This window comes from Excalfactoria chinensis, chromosome 4 (assembly GCF_039878825.1).
Source record: "Excalfactoria chinensis isolate bCotChi1 chromosome 4, bCotChi1.hap2, whole genome shotgun sequence".
NCBI lineage: Eukaryota > Metazoa > Chordata > Aves > Galliformes > Phasianidae > Excalfactoria > Excalfactoria chinensis.
Window position 1 is genome coordinate 32,025,380 of NC_092828.1, and position 16,846 is coordinate 32,042,225.

General features: G+C 38.1%; 1 protein-coding gene across 2 annotated transcripts in view; it reads left to right on the forward strand.

Moving 5' to 3' along the window:
- ENPEP (glutamyl aminopeptidase) overlaps window positions 1–16,846 on the forward strand; it is a 32,366-nt gene that overhangs the window by 3,238 nt on the left and 12,282 nt on the right. For both annotated transcript variants that reach the window (XM_072335951.1, XM_072335952.1), the window contains exons 2-8: window positions 1,776–1,917; window positions 4,369–4,500; window positions 7,802–7,922; window positions 9,957–10,111; window positions 10,746–10,859; window positions 11,958–12,092; window positions 15,373–15,438. In XM_072335951.1, the coding sequence (XP_072192052.1) occupies window positions 1,776–1,917; window positions 4,369–4,500; window positions 7,802–7,922; window positions 9,957–10,111; window positions 10,746–10,859; window positions 11,958–12,092; window positions 15,373–15,438 (865 nt within the window). The remainder of the gene's footprint in view (window positions 1–1,775; window positions 1,918–4,368; window positions 4,501–7,801; window positions 7,923–9,956; window positions 10,112–10,745; window positions 10,860–11,957; window positions 12,093–15,372; window positions 15,439–16,846) is intronic.

Here is a 16,846-nt window from a genome sequence, read left to right on the forward strand (position 1 = left end):
TTTCAGATACTGGGGAAAGGCATAATAGTTTTTGCTTAGTATTATTGATTCTTTTAACTCATCAGCTCCCAGCAATGAATGTGCTAAAATCTTCCATTATTTTTGTGTATATAACATAATAAAAACATGTCAAGACATCTGATTATAATTTTACATTGCTATTTGTGGGAATTTATGGTTTCCCTTTTATAGGAATTCTATCCGTCCTCCTTAAGAGTGGAACAAGAGGTTTGTAAATGAATACTCAGTTGGGCACATCTCTAACATGTGAGAAGATCAGCATTTAGAACTTTATTGATTAGAGAAAGGCAATATTTTGTTGTTGTTGTAAGGAAGTTACACTCCTGTCTGTAGCTCAGGAGCAATATTTTCTTGAAAGAAGCAATGAATATGAATTTAAGGAATGGCTGGTAGAAAAAAAAACACACCTCATTTAGCTTAAGGGGAGAGCTTTTTATGCTAGAACTTTGTGTTTTGGAAGAAAAAAAAAAAATGAAAAGGATATTAATCATAGTTCTAAATGCAGTACTGCTCTATTTTGGGAACAACAGCTGGATGCAGTCTCAGCCAGATCTTCACTCCTTATTACTATGGTATTTACAACTGCTACCTCTAGTTCATATTTAAAGTTCTGAATATCAAAAGCAAGTAGAAAGGTGGAAGCCACCAGGCAGTGAAGAAAATCTTATCTAAAATCTACATAACACAGCTTGAAAGGAAATTACATCTGTCATGGGTTAACCATGACAACATCTTATGTTTCTAGTGCTACTTCTGTGCAGGGCGTATCCTGGATTTCTTGTATAGAAATGGCAGTGCTGAGATTTTGCACTGCTGATATCTGTTTGCCTCTATGAACATATGAGGATAGATAATCACCTTCTAGATCAAAATAGCTATCGTAGTGATATCAGTCTTTAGGAACAAGATATAAATGTGTCAAAATATATAGCCCAGTTTTTAATCAATTGATGTGAAGTGTCGCCCTGAGGACTTGGCAGTTAACTCAAATGTAACCAAAAGTTAAGAGTGAGATCAAACAGTTTACCAAGCAAATGAAATTCTATTGAGCCTGAAGTTAAGGTGATATTCATTATGCTTTCTGACCATTAATTTTAGAGTTAGTACTCCAGTGAGCATAAATGGTGAAAATGCAGACATCTTATCTCCAAGGGGCATGTAAATGAACCTTGTTGCTCTAAGTTCCTAATGACCAATTTAGTATTTAGGCAACACAAAGAAAAGCCAACAGCAACAGAAACATTGAAAACTTGGTTGTCAAATGAGCTTGTAGGCTTACTGCAGACCTGTAATTTATGATGTACACTTTTAATTACTTTTTGGAAAGAAAAACTACCTTAGCATATTCAGAGCAGCTGTAGAAGTGCTGTCAGAAAATACCCAACATTCCAGATTAATTGAAGAAGCATCTGCACTCTCTTTCACCATTAATCACTGGAGAACACATTCTGCCACTGAACAGTTCATTAATGGGGGAGTCTAATGCCACTGTGAGAAGCAAACATACAACATGAGCTTTCACAACCTTCACCTTATTTTTTTCCAGATTTTGTGGTGGTACACATATTCCACGAGCCTATATAATGTTAACTTGTGCACTTCTGATATCACCTATTTTTATGAATGGAGAAGTACTCAAAAATATTTGTACTTGATTTTAGTTCATGAAGTTGCTAAATACTTATGCAGTGCAGATAAGATTCAAAAAGTATTCAAAGGCTTAGATCAATCTGCCAATCTGTTGTTTGTTTAAGGAGCATTGCAGCTACTGATCATGAGCCAACAGATGCACGGAAATCATTTCCTTGCTTTGACGAACCCAACAAAAAAGCAACTTACAATATATCAATCATCCATCAAGACACATATGGAGCACTTTCAAATATGCCAGTACAGGTAAGTATTTCCCAACTCTACTGCCTACAGGGAATCGTTCTGTAAAGCCAGTGCATCATAAAGTCCTTGTATACTTACAGACTCTTCCACTTAGACACTGTAAAACTAACAGTTAATAAATATTCCACAAAATACAACTGGTTGTTTGGTTAGAAATCCCACTGGCCAGTCAGTGCACAACATAACAGTACAGAGCCAAATTCAAAGTAGATATGACATATATCTTGTCATTAGCTATCTGGCCCTTTCCTCAGATAGTCTAGATGAGTATCCCCTACTAAGCAAATGCAGGTAGTGGCAGGTTCTTCAGTCAAACCAGGTGGACTCTGAGAAGAAATACTCTGGAATACAACTGCTTCCTCAGTGGGGAGTCTCATAATAATCACTAAATATGTAATGTTACAAAGCAAGAACTTGCTGATCACAATCTAATTGCAAAGGAAACTGCTAGCAGGAAAGTCTAGCACTATTACATGTAGTACCACAGAATCTAAAGATCCCTCTGTCAGCTCAGGTCTATGGACACTTGTCAGTCCACACCAACCCTAATTTTCTAAAAAACCTATTTCTGGAACTGCTGCATCCAATTCCAAGTTTGGAATGAAATTCAACTGCATCAGTTATCTATCCCTGTGCATTCTGGAAGAAGACAGAATGGCTTACAGCAGAGACAGCTTCAGAAGAATAGCTTAACTAAATGTGTAGTCCAGTGTCTAATTTCTAATGAGTGTGTTCTGAAGTGGGAGATAAAGTGCCGAGTACAAAAAAAAATCAAAAACTTCCAGCCTTAGAGCTGCATCTTCCCAAGCACTCCCCATCCAAAAACAAAGGTCTGATTTGCTGTGTACTGTTTTACTTAAGGAGCTACCCAAACTAACTGTGTAACTTGCAGTGTAGCTGCAATCTGACACAGCAGACTCACAGATCTCTGGCAAGTTTAAATCTCCAACCTATTGTTATTTAAAAATATTTTTAAGATACCTAAAAGAGAAGTAGGTGCTTTGGTAAACAGCACATGGGAGAGAAGAGCATGTGCAGCAGCTTTCCTTAAAGACCTCAGATAAGTGAGGGTACCAGCATAGGAGGTGAGGAGGTAAAACCAGATGTTTTCAAGATTTAGTAGCTTTTGAGATTCACTTTAAATCTTAAAGTATGGATCTTTCCTCCAGTACAAACATTAAGCTTTCAAAGGGCTAGGCACCGCTTGCTAATTAATTTGCTAAAATCCAAATATAGGCAGGGAAACATGATACTGGGTTCATCCTAGGGTTTGACTAGGAGACAACAGCAGGACCATTTTTCATTTGGTGAGATTACAAGGTCAGTTCTTTGCAGTGAAGGATCTCTGGGGAATCAGTTCAATGGATGTAGCAGTAGTTTGTAAATGCAGGACACATTATGTGTTGCATATTCCATAGCAGCTTTGGTGGTGTAGAACTTTATAATCCACATGGCAAGAATCAATTCAGCAGTGTCAGAACCACGTACAATTCATTTTCATTTTTCACTGGAGTAAATTTTGTTTAACTTTTTTCAGTGAGATTCCAACTTTGTTGAAGGCACAAAATACAGTAAATTAGAGTCAAATAGTGGAAAAGTAGATTGTAAATATATCTGTGAAAAAAATTTTATCCATGCAATCATATTAGTGGTAACATCCACTATGTATGCTTTATTTACATTGCATTTATGGAAAAAAAAAAAAAAAAAAAAAAAAGAACCTCATAAAGTACTGAATCTCTAGTAGAAGATTAGTGTCTTTATACACTGTTTGTCTTTCTCCTATTTTACTCATCCAGGCAGAAGCTCAAAAAATTATCAGACTGTTAATTGTGGTTAATGGATAGCAGAAATTAGTATTCGAAGGATGAATCGCATAAAAAATACTTTCGAATTTCTTCATGTAGATCAGCTGAGAAAAGCTAGAGTGCTTTTAAATTAATATGCAAAATAAAAGCTACAGTCAACTCCATTTCTTAAACAACCCATCAATTATCAGTACTAACAAGTTCAAGATAGAATTATTAGTGCAGTCCTTAGCCTAACATCTTTGCACTCCCTGACACCTATGTGTTGCACAGACTTAAAAGAGGACAGAATCCAGCATTTCCTCTGACCTGTCCACAGGGATATTATTTTATGCAACCATTTCAAGAACAAAATATATTGAAATACAGTGGAAAACTCCTGCTGGCAAAATTCTTATGCATGTGAATGATTTCAAATCCTTGTTGCAAAATTAGAACCAGGTAAACTTATTTAATGGAGAAAAACAAAGTCTCCTCTTGTTTATTTTGTCTGTTCTCTTGCCATCAGCAACGGGATGCCAAAAGAGGTAAATCTGGAGAGGTGATTTATCCTATCTATGTAGTCTTACCCCTCATAAAAATAATATACTCTCTTTTGCATATATTTGCAATTTCAAAATCAATTCTTCCTTCATTTCTGCAGGAAACTGTATCACTGGGTAATGGCTGGAATCGGACAACTTTTCAGAAGTCAGTTCCCATGAGCACTTACTTGGTATGCTTTGCAGTGCACCAGTTTGAGTGGGTAGAGAGAACATCTGCTAGAGGAATACCTGTAAGTTTTATTACAGACCAAGCACAATTTGGATGACAGATACACTCTAATTTGCACTTTTATTTTTAATCAATCAGCTCTTTTTATAACATAAGCAGGATTCTTCTTCCCTTTTCTGCATTTTACATGGCAGATCAAACTAAGTGTTCACAGTGATCCCTCCAGTCTTCTCTACACTCAGTATTTTTCAGTCTTTCTCCCATCTCAGTGAGGTCCCAGCTAGTACCTCTCATACAGGCACACAGGGGAGGAAGGAACACTAGTGCTCCAATCTCATCCTTGACTTGAAGCCCAGAGGCAGAGGGAATGTAGTAACCCAAGGATACAAGAGATACACAGAGATGCAAACACTGTAGTTTTTAGAAGCTTAGGATGTATGAATACACACTAAATGTGATATCTACACTATTTACAGTGATGGTGGCATAGAACTACCATGCTATGTGCAATTGCATGTTGGCTACAATTTTCTCTGTTTTGCAACATTAGCTAAAGGTAGCTGCCACAGTGCAAGTACAAAAACATACAGAAGTGACCCACCTAGGTATTCAGCAGGTACCCTAATGATGTGTGTTTGAATCTGAATCCATAAAACCTAAGTACCTTGATTTAGATGCAAAAGACACAATTGTTTCAATCCAGTTCTAGCTTGGATTTAGTAACAGTCTTCTGAAGGTGCAGCTGATCAGGTATAAGCAGATAGGTTTGAATCTCAATATGACAGCACAGAAAGAATTTGCTCCTCAACTTAAGCTCCTTATTTAGCCTAAAACTAGTCTGGGATGCTCAGCCCACTGCTGGTTATTTATAGGTTTTTTGTTTTTCCTCATGAGACAGAGGGTAATGCTTGAGCTGCATGCCCTAAATGCTTTCCCTCCTTTCCCCTCAACAGTGTGACATATGCTCCTGTAGTTCAGTTGGTAGCTCTTCCCTTTTCTGGAGGATACTAATGGATGTGAAAGCTAGAGCATAGAGCCCCAGCCCATGTCACTCCTCCCTTAGCAAACATCCAAAAAGGACGGCAAATTCAGGTTGTCCACTGATATGAAAATTTACCTTGTACAAAGTACCAGACTGCTGAGCCAGCTCTCAGTAAAGACTTCCTGGCATAGCACTGTGCTGAGGTCTCCATCCTCAACACTTCTGCTAACATCATGCTGTAAACTTATTTTAATTCTTGACAAATGAACTGAAGCCAAATTATACTTAACCAAAGAAATGGAGTCTGCCTTGAGATAGTGATGCAATATTCTTAGATACCTGCTATTTGGTTTAGTTTGCAAACTAAGAGAAAGTTTTAAGATGTTAAGCAGCATGGTTTTGTTAACAAGATGCTTTTTGTCTTGGCTGCTCCAGTCATTGTCAGGAAAAGGACTTTGATTCTTTGGCTTCAATAGACATCCTCTAGAGTTTAGCTATTTCAAAAACAAGATTTTGTGCAGCTGTAGAGTCATAGCATTATTTGGACTGGAAAAAGACCCTTGAGATCACCAAGTCCAACCATCAACCTGACCTACCAAGTCCCATCACTAAACCATTCCCCTATAGATCCTAAATACCTCCAAGGATGAGGCCTCTACCTCTTCCCTGGGCAGCCCATCCCAATGCTTGACCACACTATCCCTGAAGAAATTCTTCCTAATGCCCAATCTAAACCACCCCTGGTGCAACTTGAGACCACCTCCTTATGTCCTATCCTTTGTCACCTGGAAGTAAACTGAAAGAACTTTTGTAGAAATGCTGTAGGAAAGAACAAAACACCGTGTAAAAAAGAAGCGTTGAAGACACGAATGTTGAAGAAGGCAGAAAATATTGCTTTCTAGTTATAGAAATTCACTTAATAACTACTAATCCGTGCCACATTCTAGATTATGGATTTGCTTAGCTGAGCAATGAGATATTGAGAATTGTTGATTGTTGAGAACAACATTCCATAGTTTGCTATATAAATTGTTAGCAATAAATTATCCAGTGGAAGGTATCCACATGATCCATAAATTTCTGCAACAACTGCATGCAACTAACTCACAATACATTATTTAAAACCTCTGACATCAGCCCTGAAAATCATTACCCTAGCAAAGACCTTAACAGAATCCATGGTGGAAAGCATGCCCACAGCTGGAACAACTCTCCTGATCTAATTATCAGTCAGGTACCAAATGTCTGCTTTGGAAAATCACAGAAGAGATTACAAGAAGAGATTTGAAACTCTAAGTCAGTTCTAGTGCACACTGAAGGTTTTGGAGCCCATTAATATGGATCAGCTAGTGGACTGAAGACTGCTAAATTGGGTAAAGAGCTTACTGAAGTAGAAATTACAGATTGTAATTGCAAACCGACCCTGAGGGAAATCCCTTGGCTGGGATGGATTCCCAATTGAATTTCATAAGCTTTTTTTGGTTTCTTCTTCTTTTTTTTTTTTTTTATTCCTTTCTTGTTTCTGATCACTTTCCCATCCTCCCCTTTTGCTGGAGGAAGTGTAATTTCATGGTATTGAAACCAATGTCTTGTCAGGCTTGAAGAATGCTCCTAGTGTAGGGCAGCTCCTTTGCTCAGTTTGGATCCTAAATGCCAAGCTGTAAAACAGGACTGAGGAGTAAACAAGCCACACCAACACAGCCGGAAAAATGTGGCCCATTCATAAGAGACACAAAGCCTACAAAAAGATGGACCAGCTATCCCAAAGCCAGAAAATTCACTCAGCGCCACAGACATTCAGGAACAGGGAAGAGATCCTGCAAGCACAGTGCAGGTTATGTACCTAGAAGTACTGGGACAAAGAGATTGAAAGGGGGAAAAAAAAAAAAAAAAAAAAAGAAGTCTCTTCTTGAGTTCTGAAGGGAAACTTTGCCTTTACAATGTGGAGATAACGTCTCAAAAGGCCTTTTCACACTGTAGGACTATTAATTGTGGTTATGAATATCACAAGGACTCCTGGGCTCAAGGTTTCCTATTATTTGACGGTAACAGTCAAAACAGTCCCAGACACCAAACCCAAGGGTAGAAAAACCAGCACTCAAGACACCATTTTTTGCCTTCATCAAAAAATGCAAGTTCAGATGTGCAAAAGAAGCATGGAAATGATCACCCATTGTACACTGAGCTAAAAGGTGTGTCTCCTGAAAGAGATGAGATCTGTCAGGGAACAGAATTCAGCACTCAGGACACTCTCTTAAAATAAATAAATAAATAAAATTGCAGTGTTGTAGATGTGCATGTTAAATTATTTTTCAGTGCTTGCAACCTGCTGGTTCCTCTTAATTGAAGACTACTCTAATTGTCTCTCTCTATTTTACAGCTGAGAGTCTACGCCCAGCCACAGCAACTACACACAGCAGAATACGCGGCAAATATAACACAAAAGGTGTTTGACTACTTTGAAGACTACTTTAATATGAGTTACTCTCTTCCAAAACTAGGTGATTACTAGAACTTACATTTTTCATTTTGTTAGTTTACTATCGTTATATTTCTCCTACTGTTCCCTGTGCTTTGGTGGAAAAAAGAGCATGTAAGTGTTTGGTTGCTACCTACTAATATTCGTTCAGGATGTAAAAATCATACCCATGTAGTTCTTCAATGTCATGGTGAGAGAGTTGGTCTCAGTAACTGGTCAGCTAGCAGTTTCCACATGAACTGATCCTGTAACAGTTATTTTAGAATGACACAGAAAATCAGAGGAATCATTGGTGAAATCAGACGAGGAACATGATGAGCTAAAATAGAGCCAGATTAAGTTTGAGAAAATCATGTATCACTTCCATAAGGACTTCTGGAAAAAAGTCAGCCATGTGATAAGTAAAAATATAAACTGCCAGGGAGAATGTCATACTATTTACTACTCTCTTTGCAAACTTGGTATGTAATCACATCTTAAAAAGATGATTGTAGTTCAGCATATAATTCTACAGCAGTTGCTACTGGTAGACTGACAAAAGACAGAGCAAAACAAGAACAGGTAGAGTATCAGATGATGCCCATGATGACAAAATAAGCCAAAAAAATGAAGTACCATTGGGCACCCTTTAACTTGGGCTATCTGGACTGTGGATCTGATTTATGCAGTTTGAAGTAATGAAGCCAGGAATGCAATCTGAGTTGTGAAAATGCATTGGAAACATCCATTCCTAAAACCTCCAAAGAGGTAATTCAATCATGTTAATAAACATTTTATCCCCTAGCCTCTTAACTACAAATAAACACATCTCACAGTCTAACTTACATTACTTCAATGATAGATACTTACCTCCTTTCAAAATATTGGAGGAGTTTACTGGAAATATCCATTTGCATTTCAACAAAAAGTGAATTAGGAAAGCTAGTACAATATGCTGTCATTTTACACACCAGTCCCTATTAATAGGTAGGACTATATATATCTCTCTTATGCTGCATATCCAAGCTTTCACTTTCATAAATGTCTGATGATTTTGCACATCAGCACATGATTAGATATCTGTCTGCATTCCAAGGCCGGAAACACCAGGTCAGCAGTATCAGAGGGTAAATGCTCTGGTAATTTTTATATTATTTTTCTCAGAATATCTTATTTGTTCTATCACAGTTTTCAACTTACTACATTGTTCCCTCAGTATTACAAGTCATCTGGATCAAACCTGATGAACCAAATTTGTTTCTGCAAAATGTTTGAGATATTTCCCCCCTGAGTTATGGCTTCTGGAATTGCTATTCTCATTACAATGCTCATTTTGACACTCTGTGGACCCACTGCCAGACTACTGCCCTTGATTCTATAATCAAGTTGTTTAAATTAAAATTACTAATTCCTGTGTTCTATTAGGGTGGAGAGATGGCTGTTTGTTCTATTCAGTTTTAAATCCAACTATACTTTTTCACTCACTTGAATAGGAGTTGTAGTCATTATTTGCAGAAGAAAATGCCAGTGCAATTTAATTCACAATTCTCATTTAAACCTGTATTGATTACTGACCATGAAGAAGTGACCCTCACAAATTGCCAGGAGTAGAAGCAGATGTTGTTCACTGCATGCAGGATTTATTTCAGTTAACACATCAATAAATATTTTTAATACAACAGAGTGACAAACAATGACACGCCTCATTATGCTACAGATAGTTTCAGGTGGTTTACTGCCTACAGCACATCCCCAGATAATACTATTAATTTCTGGAGCCAAAATTAAGTAACGTATAATATGCATGCTCTCAGGAGGTGGAACAGCATCCTGTCTCAGGACAGATCCTCAGCTAGTGCAACGGATTGTAGCTCTGTTAACCACAGCAGAACTTAGGCACCTGTTGTCAGTTTCTATAGGCCAATCCTGTGCTTCTTGAGCAAAGGTTGTGGACTGCAGTCCACAACGGTAAGCCAGAACCACACATGGCAGGCAAAATGGGCTATGAAAAAGCAGAGCATAATTCAGCTGGCTTAAAAGACAGAGTAGTAATCACATTCTCTTTCTTTCCATACAGACAAAATAGCTATTCCAGATTTTGGAACAGGTGCTATGGAGAACTGGGGGCTGATCACATACAGAGAAACAAACTTACTTTTTGATCCCAATGAGTCTGCCAGCTCCAACAAACAGAGAGTGGCAGCTGTGATAGCCCATGAGCTCGTTCATCAGGTATGTTTTGGGACACAGTTCACTTTTTAAAGTGCTTTAAATATGTAGTAGCAATTTTTTAATTGGGAAAACTGCATTAATTGGTCGCATGTCAGGATACTCTGTGTGTGCTCACACTTTGATCGCAAACATCACATTAAAACCACTCCGTGATAGAACTTCACGTTGCCTGAACTACTATAATGCCTTTGAATTTTTCTCAGGAAATTAGATGCTTGGGTCCATACGGTGAGCCAGCTTATGAAAATCTGTTGGAAATGTCTTAAGTGAACTAATTTGCATGTGCAGATGTCTCTTTTGGGCAAGCAAATAGGAACAACTATACACTCTGGAGGCTGTCTGAAAACATATCTGTACAAGCACAAATCATCAAATCAAGAGGAAGAAACTAAAAATATTTTCAGTGGCATATGAATCATTAGTGATCTCCCCAGCAATATGTAATTTTATATTAAAAAGTAAAATTTTTAACATCAGGCAAGAACTGAATTCCAATTTAAACCCCAGAATTAGGATAATTTTCATCTGGCAACAGCAAGAAATGTAAACAAATATGCTATGTGAAGACGTGAAATACAGAAATGTACATTTACTACTCAGCTAAAACTACTTCTTTCGATGTTTATAATTACAGTGGTTTGGAAATATTGTGACAATGGACTGGTGGGATGACTTGTGGTTAAATGAAGGATTTGCCAGCTACTTTGAGTACTTGGGAGTAAATGCTGCAGAACCAGATTGGCAGATGGTAATTATTTCTGTCTTGTAGGGGGTTAGCAAGGGTGGGGGAGCATTTTGGAAGGGTGAACATAATGCTATAATGCAATAGAAAGCACAGCAAAGATAACAGAACAGCAAAGTCCTAGTCTACAGCAAGTGAAGATGTGCTCAAATGCAGCAGACGTGGAAACAGAAACAAAGGAAAGAATCTGCTTACCCCTAGAAGGCCCCTGGTAGGCAAGGACACCCATCCCTCCACTGCCAACCCTTAAATGAGATCTGGGAAGAGGTGGATCCTGGCTCCACCCATTCTGGTCATTCAGGTGCACTGCTTGCACCTGAGCTCCCATGGGTTGGCCCTGCCTTCCCACCAGGTGCTCAGTCACTGGTTCAAGCCATGACTTAGCATTTCCACTACAGCATAAAAATTAGGCAATAATGATGAGGACTTAAAATACATTGATTGAAACAAAAACACAACAACAATGCAATGTTGTTGCAATATAAATAACAAGTTGGATACAACTTTTCTACCTTCCCACATTATAGTCTGAAACTAATTATAGTCTGAAACCATTTTCATTACTGAGCCTAGAATTCAAAAGCCCTTTTCATATGCAGATGTCATGCTCATTTAAGACTGAGCACCATTTCAACATTTTCATCCTACTGAGCACTGGAAGAGGAAAACCAATTTGAAATTTAGTCTTGTACCAATATCAGTTAAGAAGTAAGGGGATTTTGCTTACACGTTACTTTATCTTTTATGAAATGATCATCACTAGTACAATGGAGAAGCTTGCTTCCCTCCCAGTTCCGTTTTTGCAAGAGGAACCCCTAATCTGTAACAGAGACTTTTTATGCCTACTGGGGGCTTTACTGTTGTATGATTCACATGGGAAATAGGATTTGCAAAAGGTGATTTATCATAGTTAAGGAAAAATATATATATATATAGCCCTGCCACATCAGGGGTAAAGCATGAATTTGCAAGTCCTCTTTGAAGGATGTGACATTTCATTCCATTTCCAAATGTCTCCCCCTAGAGAAGCTGCAGCTCAAGCTACTTTTGTTTTGAAGTATACAGTCCTGCTTTGTTCATTTCCTAACATTTTCTCTTTTTCAGCTTGAACAGGTTTTAATTGATGATGTGCTTCCTGTAATGAAGGATGACTCTTTGCTTTCTTCCCACCCAATTGTGGTTGATGTATCAACCCCAGCTGAAATTACCTCTGTGTTTGATGGGATATCCTACAGTAAGGTAAGACATCCTCCTGCAGTGACTTCAGCTGCAAAGGAAGTGGAGGCTTAGGAGGGGAGATAAAAGTCCGAGGAGTTCATGCCACAGTTCCTAAGCCAGCGGGGGTTGTGTTTGCTCATAACTTTTCTGTGGGATATTTCCTGTTGTCACTGATGATTTAATCAAAAGTGATGGTGAGAGTAGCCACTGATACTAGCAGTATCTGCTACTAGTAATAATTATATTAAGCCAGTCACTAAGCAGCTCCTTCTCCCATCACCTTGTGTGTTGACGCAGCCCAGTTAAGATACAGTATAATACCAGGGCAGATGTCCACGTGTCCTCTATCTTACCTAGGGCAACTTTGGGACACCATAACTTCTATTTTTAGGAAGCAAGGAAGGGAATCAAGCAGTGAAAACAGGAAAGCAATTTTTTGTCTTGTGATGCTCAAAGGATCCCAGGCACCCTAGAAGTCTAAACAAATATGGGTTATCCCCAGACTCTACAAGCACTGTCCCTAAACTGGAAGATGTTAAATTCACAGTCCATTAAGTGTTGTGGAGCTCAGCCAGCCATCTCCCATACCGTGTTGCATATGATGCTGATAAACATGGTTGTACTAACAGCTTCCTTATGATTGTCTGTGGTTTCTATCTGATGTTTTCACTGAAAATGCAAAATCCACCCCTATTAAGTCCTACTTGTTCCTCTGTAAGTGCTCATTACTAACTAGAGAAAAAGTATGTATTTAATTGATCTTAGCTTACTTGTGCTTCAGCTGAAATCTATAGCTGTAGGTATTACTTTTATTAGCTAGACTTGATCCATCCATTTCCATCAGTTTTCTGTTTTCAACTGTTAAATCCTCTATCCAACAATACAATCAGTATTTATTGCATCATAAATTCTTCACACTCAAATCATAAACCATATGAAAACCTGTGTTGTGCAACACTGACGTTCTTAAATCAAGCTAACGAAAGTCAAGAAAACATCCAGAGTTAAATCAAATACACTGGACCAAAATGTATTTTATTGCCTAAGCAAGAGACACATTTCTATGCAGTCTGAAAAATAAATAAATAAATAAATAAATGGAGAAAAAAAAATCATAGCTTTAATTCATCTCTTTGTGCCTGGATAATTGCTACATGAAATTTTATTTTTTTATTTTTTTAAAGCAAAAACACTTGAGGACTCATGCATTGTTTGGGAACAGTCTGCTTAGGATATAATTTGGCTTGGAATATAATTTGGCTTGAATGAGAAAGTCTTCACTTAGATTTAGCTCAAATTACTGTTGGTATTTATATATAAATGCATGGCAAAATTAACTTGCTTCTTTTTGGTCTTATTTTGGCTTCTATTTAGCATTTTTCTCAGAAAAACAATCTCCTTGTGATAATATCCATCAATAAACAAATAAAACATAACTTGGAATGTTCTCTGGGTTTTACCAGAGCAATTACAAGGCTTATATGATCCTAGAAGTCTAATGAAATGCCTCAGGGTCTTTGGAGCCATTGCAGTGTGTTCTGTAAATGAACTTCTAGCTGCTGCATGATCAGGACAGCATTATGCACTAGGAAAACCATACTTGAAAAGAGCTGGGTGAATGCTGAATACAAATAATTGCATTCCAGTTTAATCATCACTCTTAATGCAGAAGATTGTGTTAAAATAATGATTAAAAAATAAAATAAATAAATTAAAAAAAACTTTGTAATTCAAGGATTGATTACCTTTCCAGAAAACAAATATTTAAGAGTTCTGTGAGAGCCCCACAGTTTTAGAACCTCCCAGCCAAAGAAACCTGGGATTAAGAGTTCCATGTTTCCACTATATGTAGTCCAACCATATATTTGGCAATCACTCTAACTCTATCAAAGAAGTAGAGACATCATCAGATGTCAGATATTCAAGTTAAGGTTGTTCTCCTGAATCTGCCTAAATATTTGAAATCCAGAGAAGTTCAGAAAACACCGGGGTTCCTATAACTAGTAATTTTGTTAGCATGGGTTTTTCCTCAGATGCACTCTGTTATTAACTTTAAATGATGGCCACGAGAAGAGACTGAAAAGTAACTGTATTAAGATACAGCAACTAACTACACATTACAGTTTAAAGGAAAATAAAACTCCACTGGCCCAAATGTTTGCACGAGTGCATAATTCCTCTGATTTTTAATCTAAATGGGCAGGGGATGAGAGGTTATATCACATAAGAAGTGGCTGATAAAGGTGAGATACCCTACTGCACACACAGCCTTTCAATCACTGTTACTCATCAGTAGCCTTACAATAGAACAGACATTCATTAGTGGCTAAGTTTTATTCAGCCATTTACTGAACACACCTTATGTCAAATAGATTAAGTTACTATATCAGACAGTGTCATACACTAACCACCCTGACTTCACAACAATAGCTGGAAAGCATTCTGAGGCATACCTCTTCAGTTACTCTCCTGAGATATTTGCAGCCAAGTTTTTATTCTCAGACACATAAATAAGGGAGACAGGATTGACCAAGAACTCATATAACATTTGTGTTTTCATGGAGCAACTGGATTTTTAAACCACTCAGAGTACTGAGCTTTCAGCTGCCCTTTGATTAAGTTGGGAAAATGAAAATACACTAATCCCCAAATCATATTTTGCATTTTAGATTTGTGTTGTGTTGCTTTTTGCTTTCCTAATTCTTTGCCTACACTGTTCTTCTACCCTCACTGTTCTCTGCTTCTCTTATCTGTATTCCCTTTGTTCCTTTCTTCTTTTGAGGTCCTAGTTATTTCTGTGACACCAAAGTCAGTTACTTTTCTGATCCCAGCTCTACACTGCTTCTGATTCTAAAGCTCTTACATCAGTGATCAGCAAAACTCATTCTGAACACAGAGCTGACACCCCCAATATGTGACACTCCCAGACTTGCAGTGTTCTAGTTCCCTACCTGCTAGGCACTGAGTAGAACTTCCCTCACTTCCTTACTCAAGCTGCTGGGCTGGATGGGACTGGCTCCTATTTGAAGTTCAACAGGGAGCCCCACCTGTATGAACTGGCAGAGTGGTGAGAGAGTCACCCTCAGCAGCAGGAATCTGATCACTACTAAAGATCAACTCTCACATGCAGAATCAGGTTTGTGCAGGCAGTGCTACAAAGGAATGAGATAAAACACTTCCTTTATCAGATGGATAGTTTCTGCTTCTGCTTTCTAAAATATTCATTCCTATGTTGCTTTTCAGATGAATAGAAATCCAATGTTAAAGCACTGTGAAATGACCTTCTTCCCTTTCCCTTCAGGGTGCATCGATTCTCAGGATGCTTCAAGATTGGATTACACCAGAACTCTTCCGGCAAGGGTGTCAGGTATGAGTGGCACCAAAACATGCCAGGAGGGCAGCCCTTCCTCATGGGGCAGGAGCAAAGCCATTATTCAAAAAGTGAATATGAAAAATTCTGCTATTAATAGGAGAAACATTCAGCTTATTTCAGTGCTGAGTGGACAATTTCAAGGAAAAGTTCCACTCTCCCACAAAATAGGAATGCAAACTGCAGGAAGATTTGATAGTCTGCCAATGAGGACCAAAATTTACAACTGATAGCAAAGAAGCCTCTTAGACTGTGGAGTTCATCCTGTTGTCAGCTAGAATTCCCTCATTCAGCTGTAAAGCATGTCTGCAGCTTTATGCGACCAGCTGAACCCAGCCAGGTTTGCAGGGAAATTCTTACAGATGTAAGCTGCTCCATGCCCTAAGATGACCTGATGCTGGAGCACCAGCATAAGGGAGCAGAGGTAACTGGGAGTAGAAAAGGGAGACATTGTCTAGTTCACAGTTTTCTCTCTTGGAGGAAAAAAAAAAAAATGTGATACTACTAAACTACAGAAGTGGAAAATAGCATAGAGGAGACCATCCAGAAATAAAGTTATCTGCTCTTTCCTTTGAATCAACATCTGATGTCTCTGGAAAGTTACAGTGAAGATTTACCAAATACACTTGGTTCTTCCTCTTCTAGAAAGCACATTTATGGGCAGCTACAGGAAAGTCATATTTTCCTCTCATATATTCAGTCAGGACAGTCCTACAATATAGGAAAACCACCTTGTCCACAAAAGATAAATGCTGCTTCTTTACTCAGAGGTTTCAAAACAACAAGATAGGTAGCTGTAGCTAACAATGAGACAAACAGCACCATCTACTGACTAAACCTCACCAGGTCCAGTTAACAGGGTAGGAAAGCACAATTAAACTGATAGAAAACGTGCAGGACAGGAGCAGTGTTTAAAGCAGGCAGACACACCATTATTTCTTATAACGCTATTTTTACAATTCCATTTTGATCACATCTTAGAGGTGACCAGGCTTCCCTGCTTCCACAGCCAGTGAAATCTCCTGAAATAACTTCCCTACTATAACAACCTCTTTCATTATACAGAAAACTGCAGCAGCGCTTGCTGCTGTCCATTCAAATGAAATACAAAGAACACACAAACCTGCTGACTTTCAGTGTTATGGGATACATCCAAAGGAAGTTTATCAGATGAATATGGATCCATTTAAGTGTCGTAATACAAGACAGATGTACCAGGGATCTTTATGCTCAGAAACATACTTTCAGTGAGCAACTTAATGCTATTTTTGACTTTGCTGGCTTTCTCCTTGAGATGGATACACTTAACACCATTGTTCATAAGATGTGAAGTTCTCATGTGGAAAATATATGTAGATATATGTGTAGGTGTGTGTATGTAGATAAATCAATCATAATGTATTAT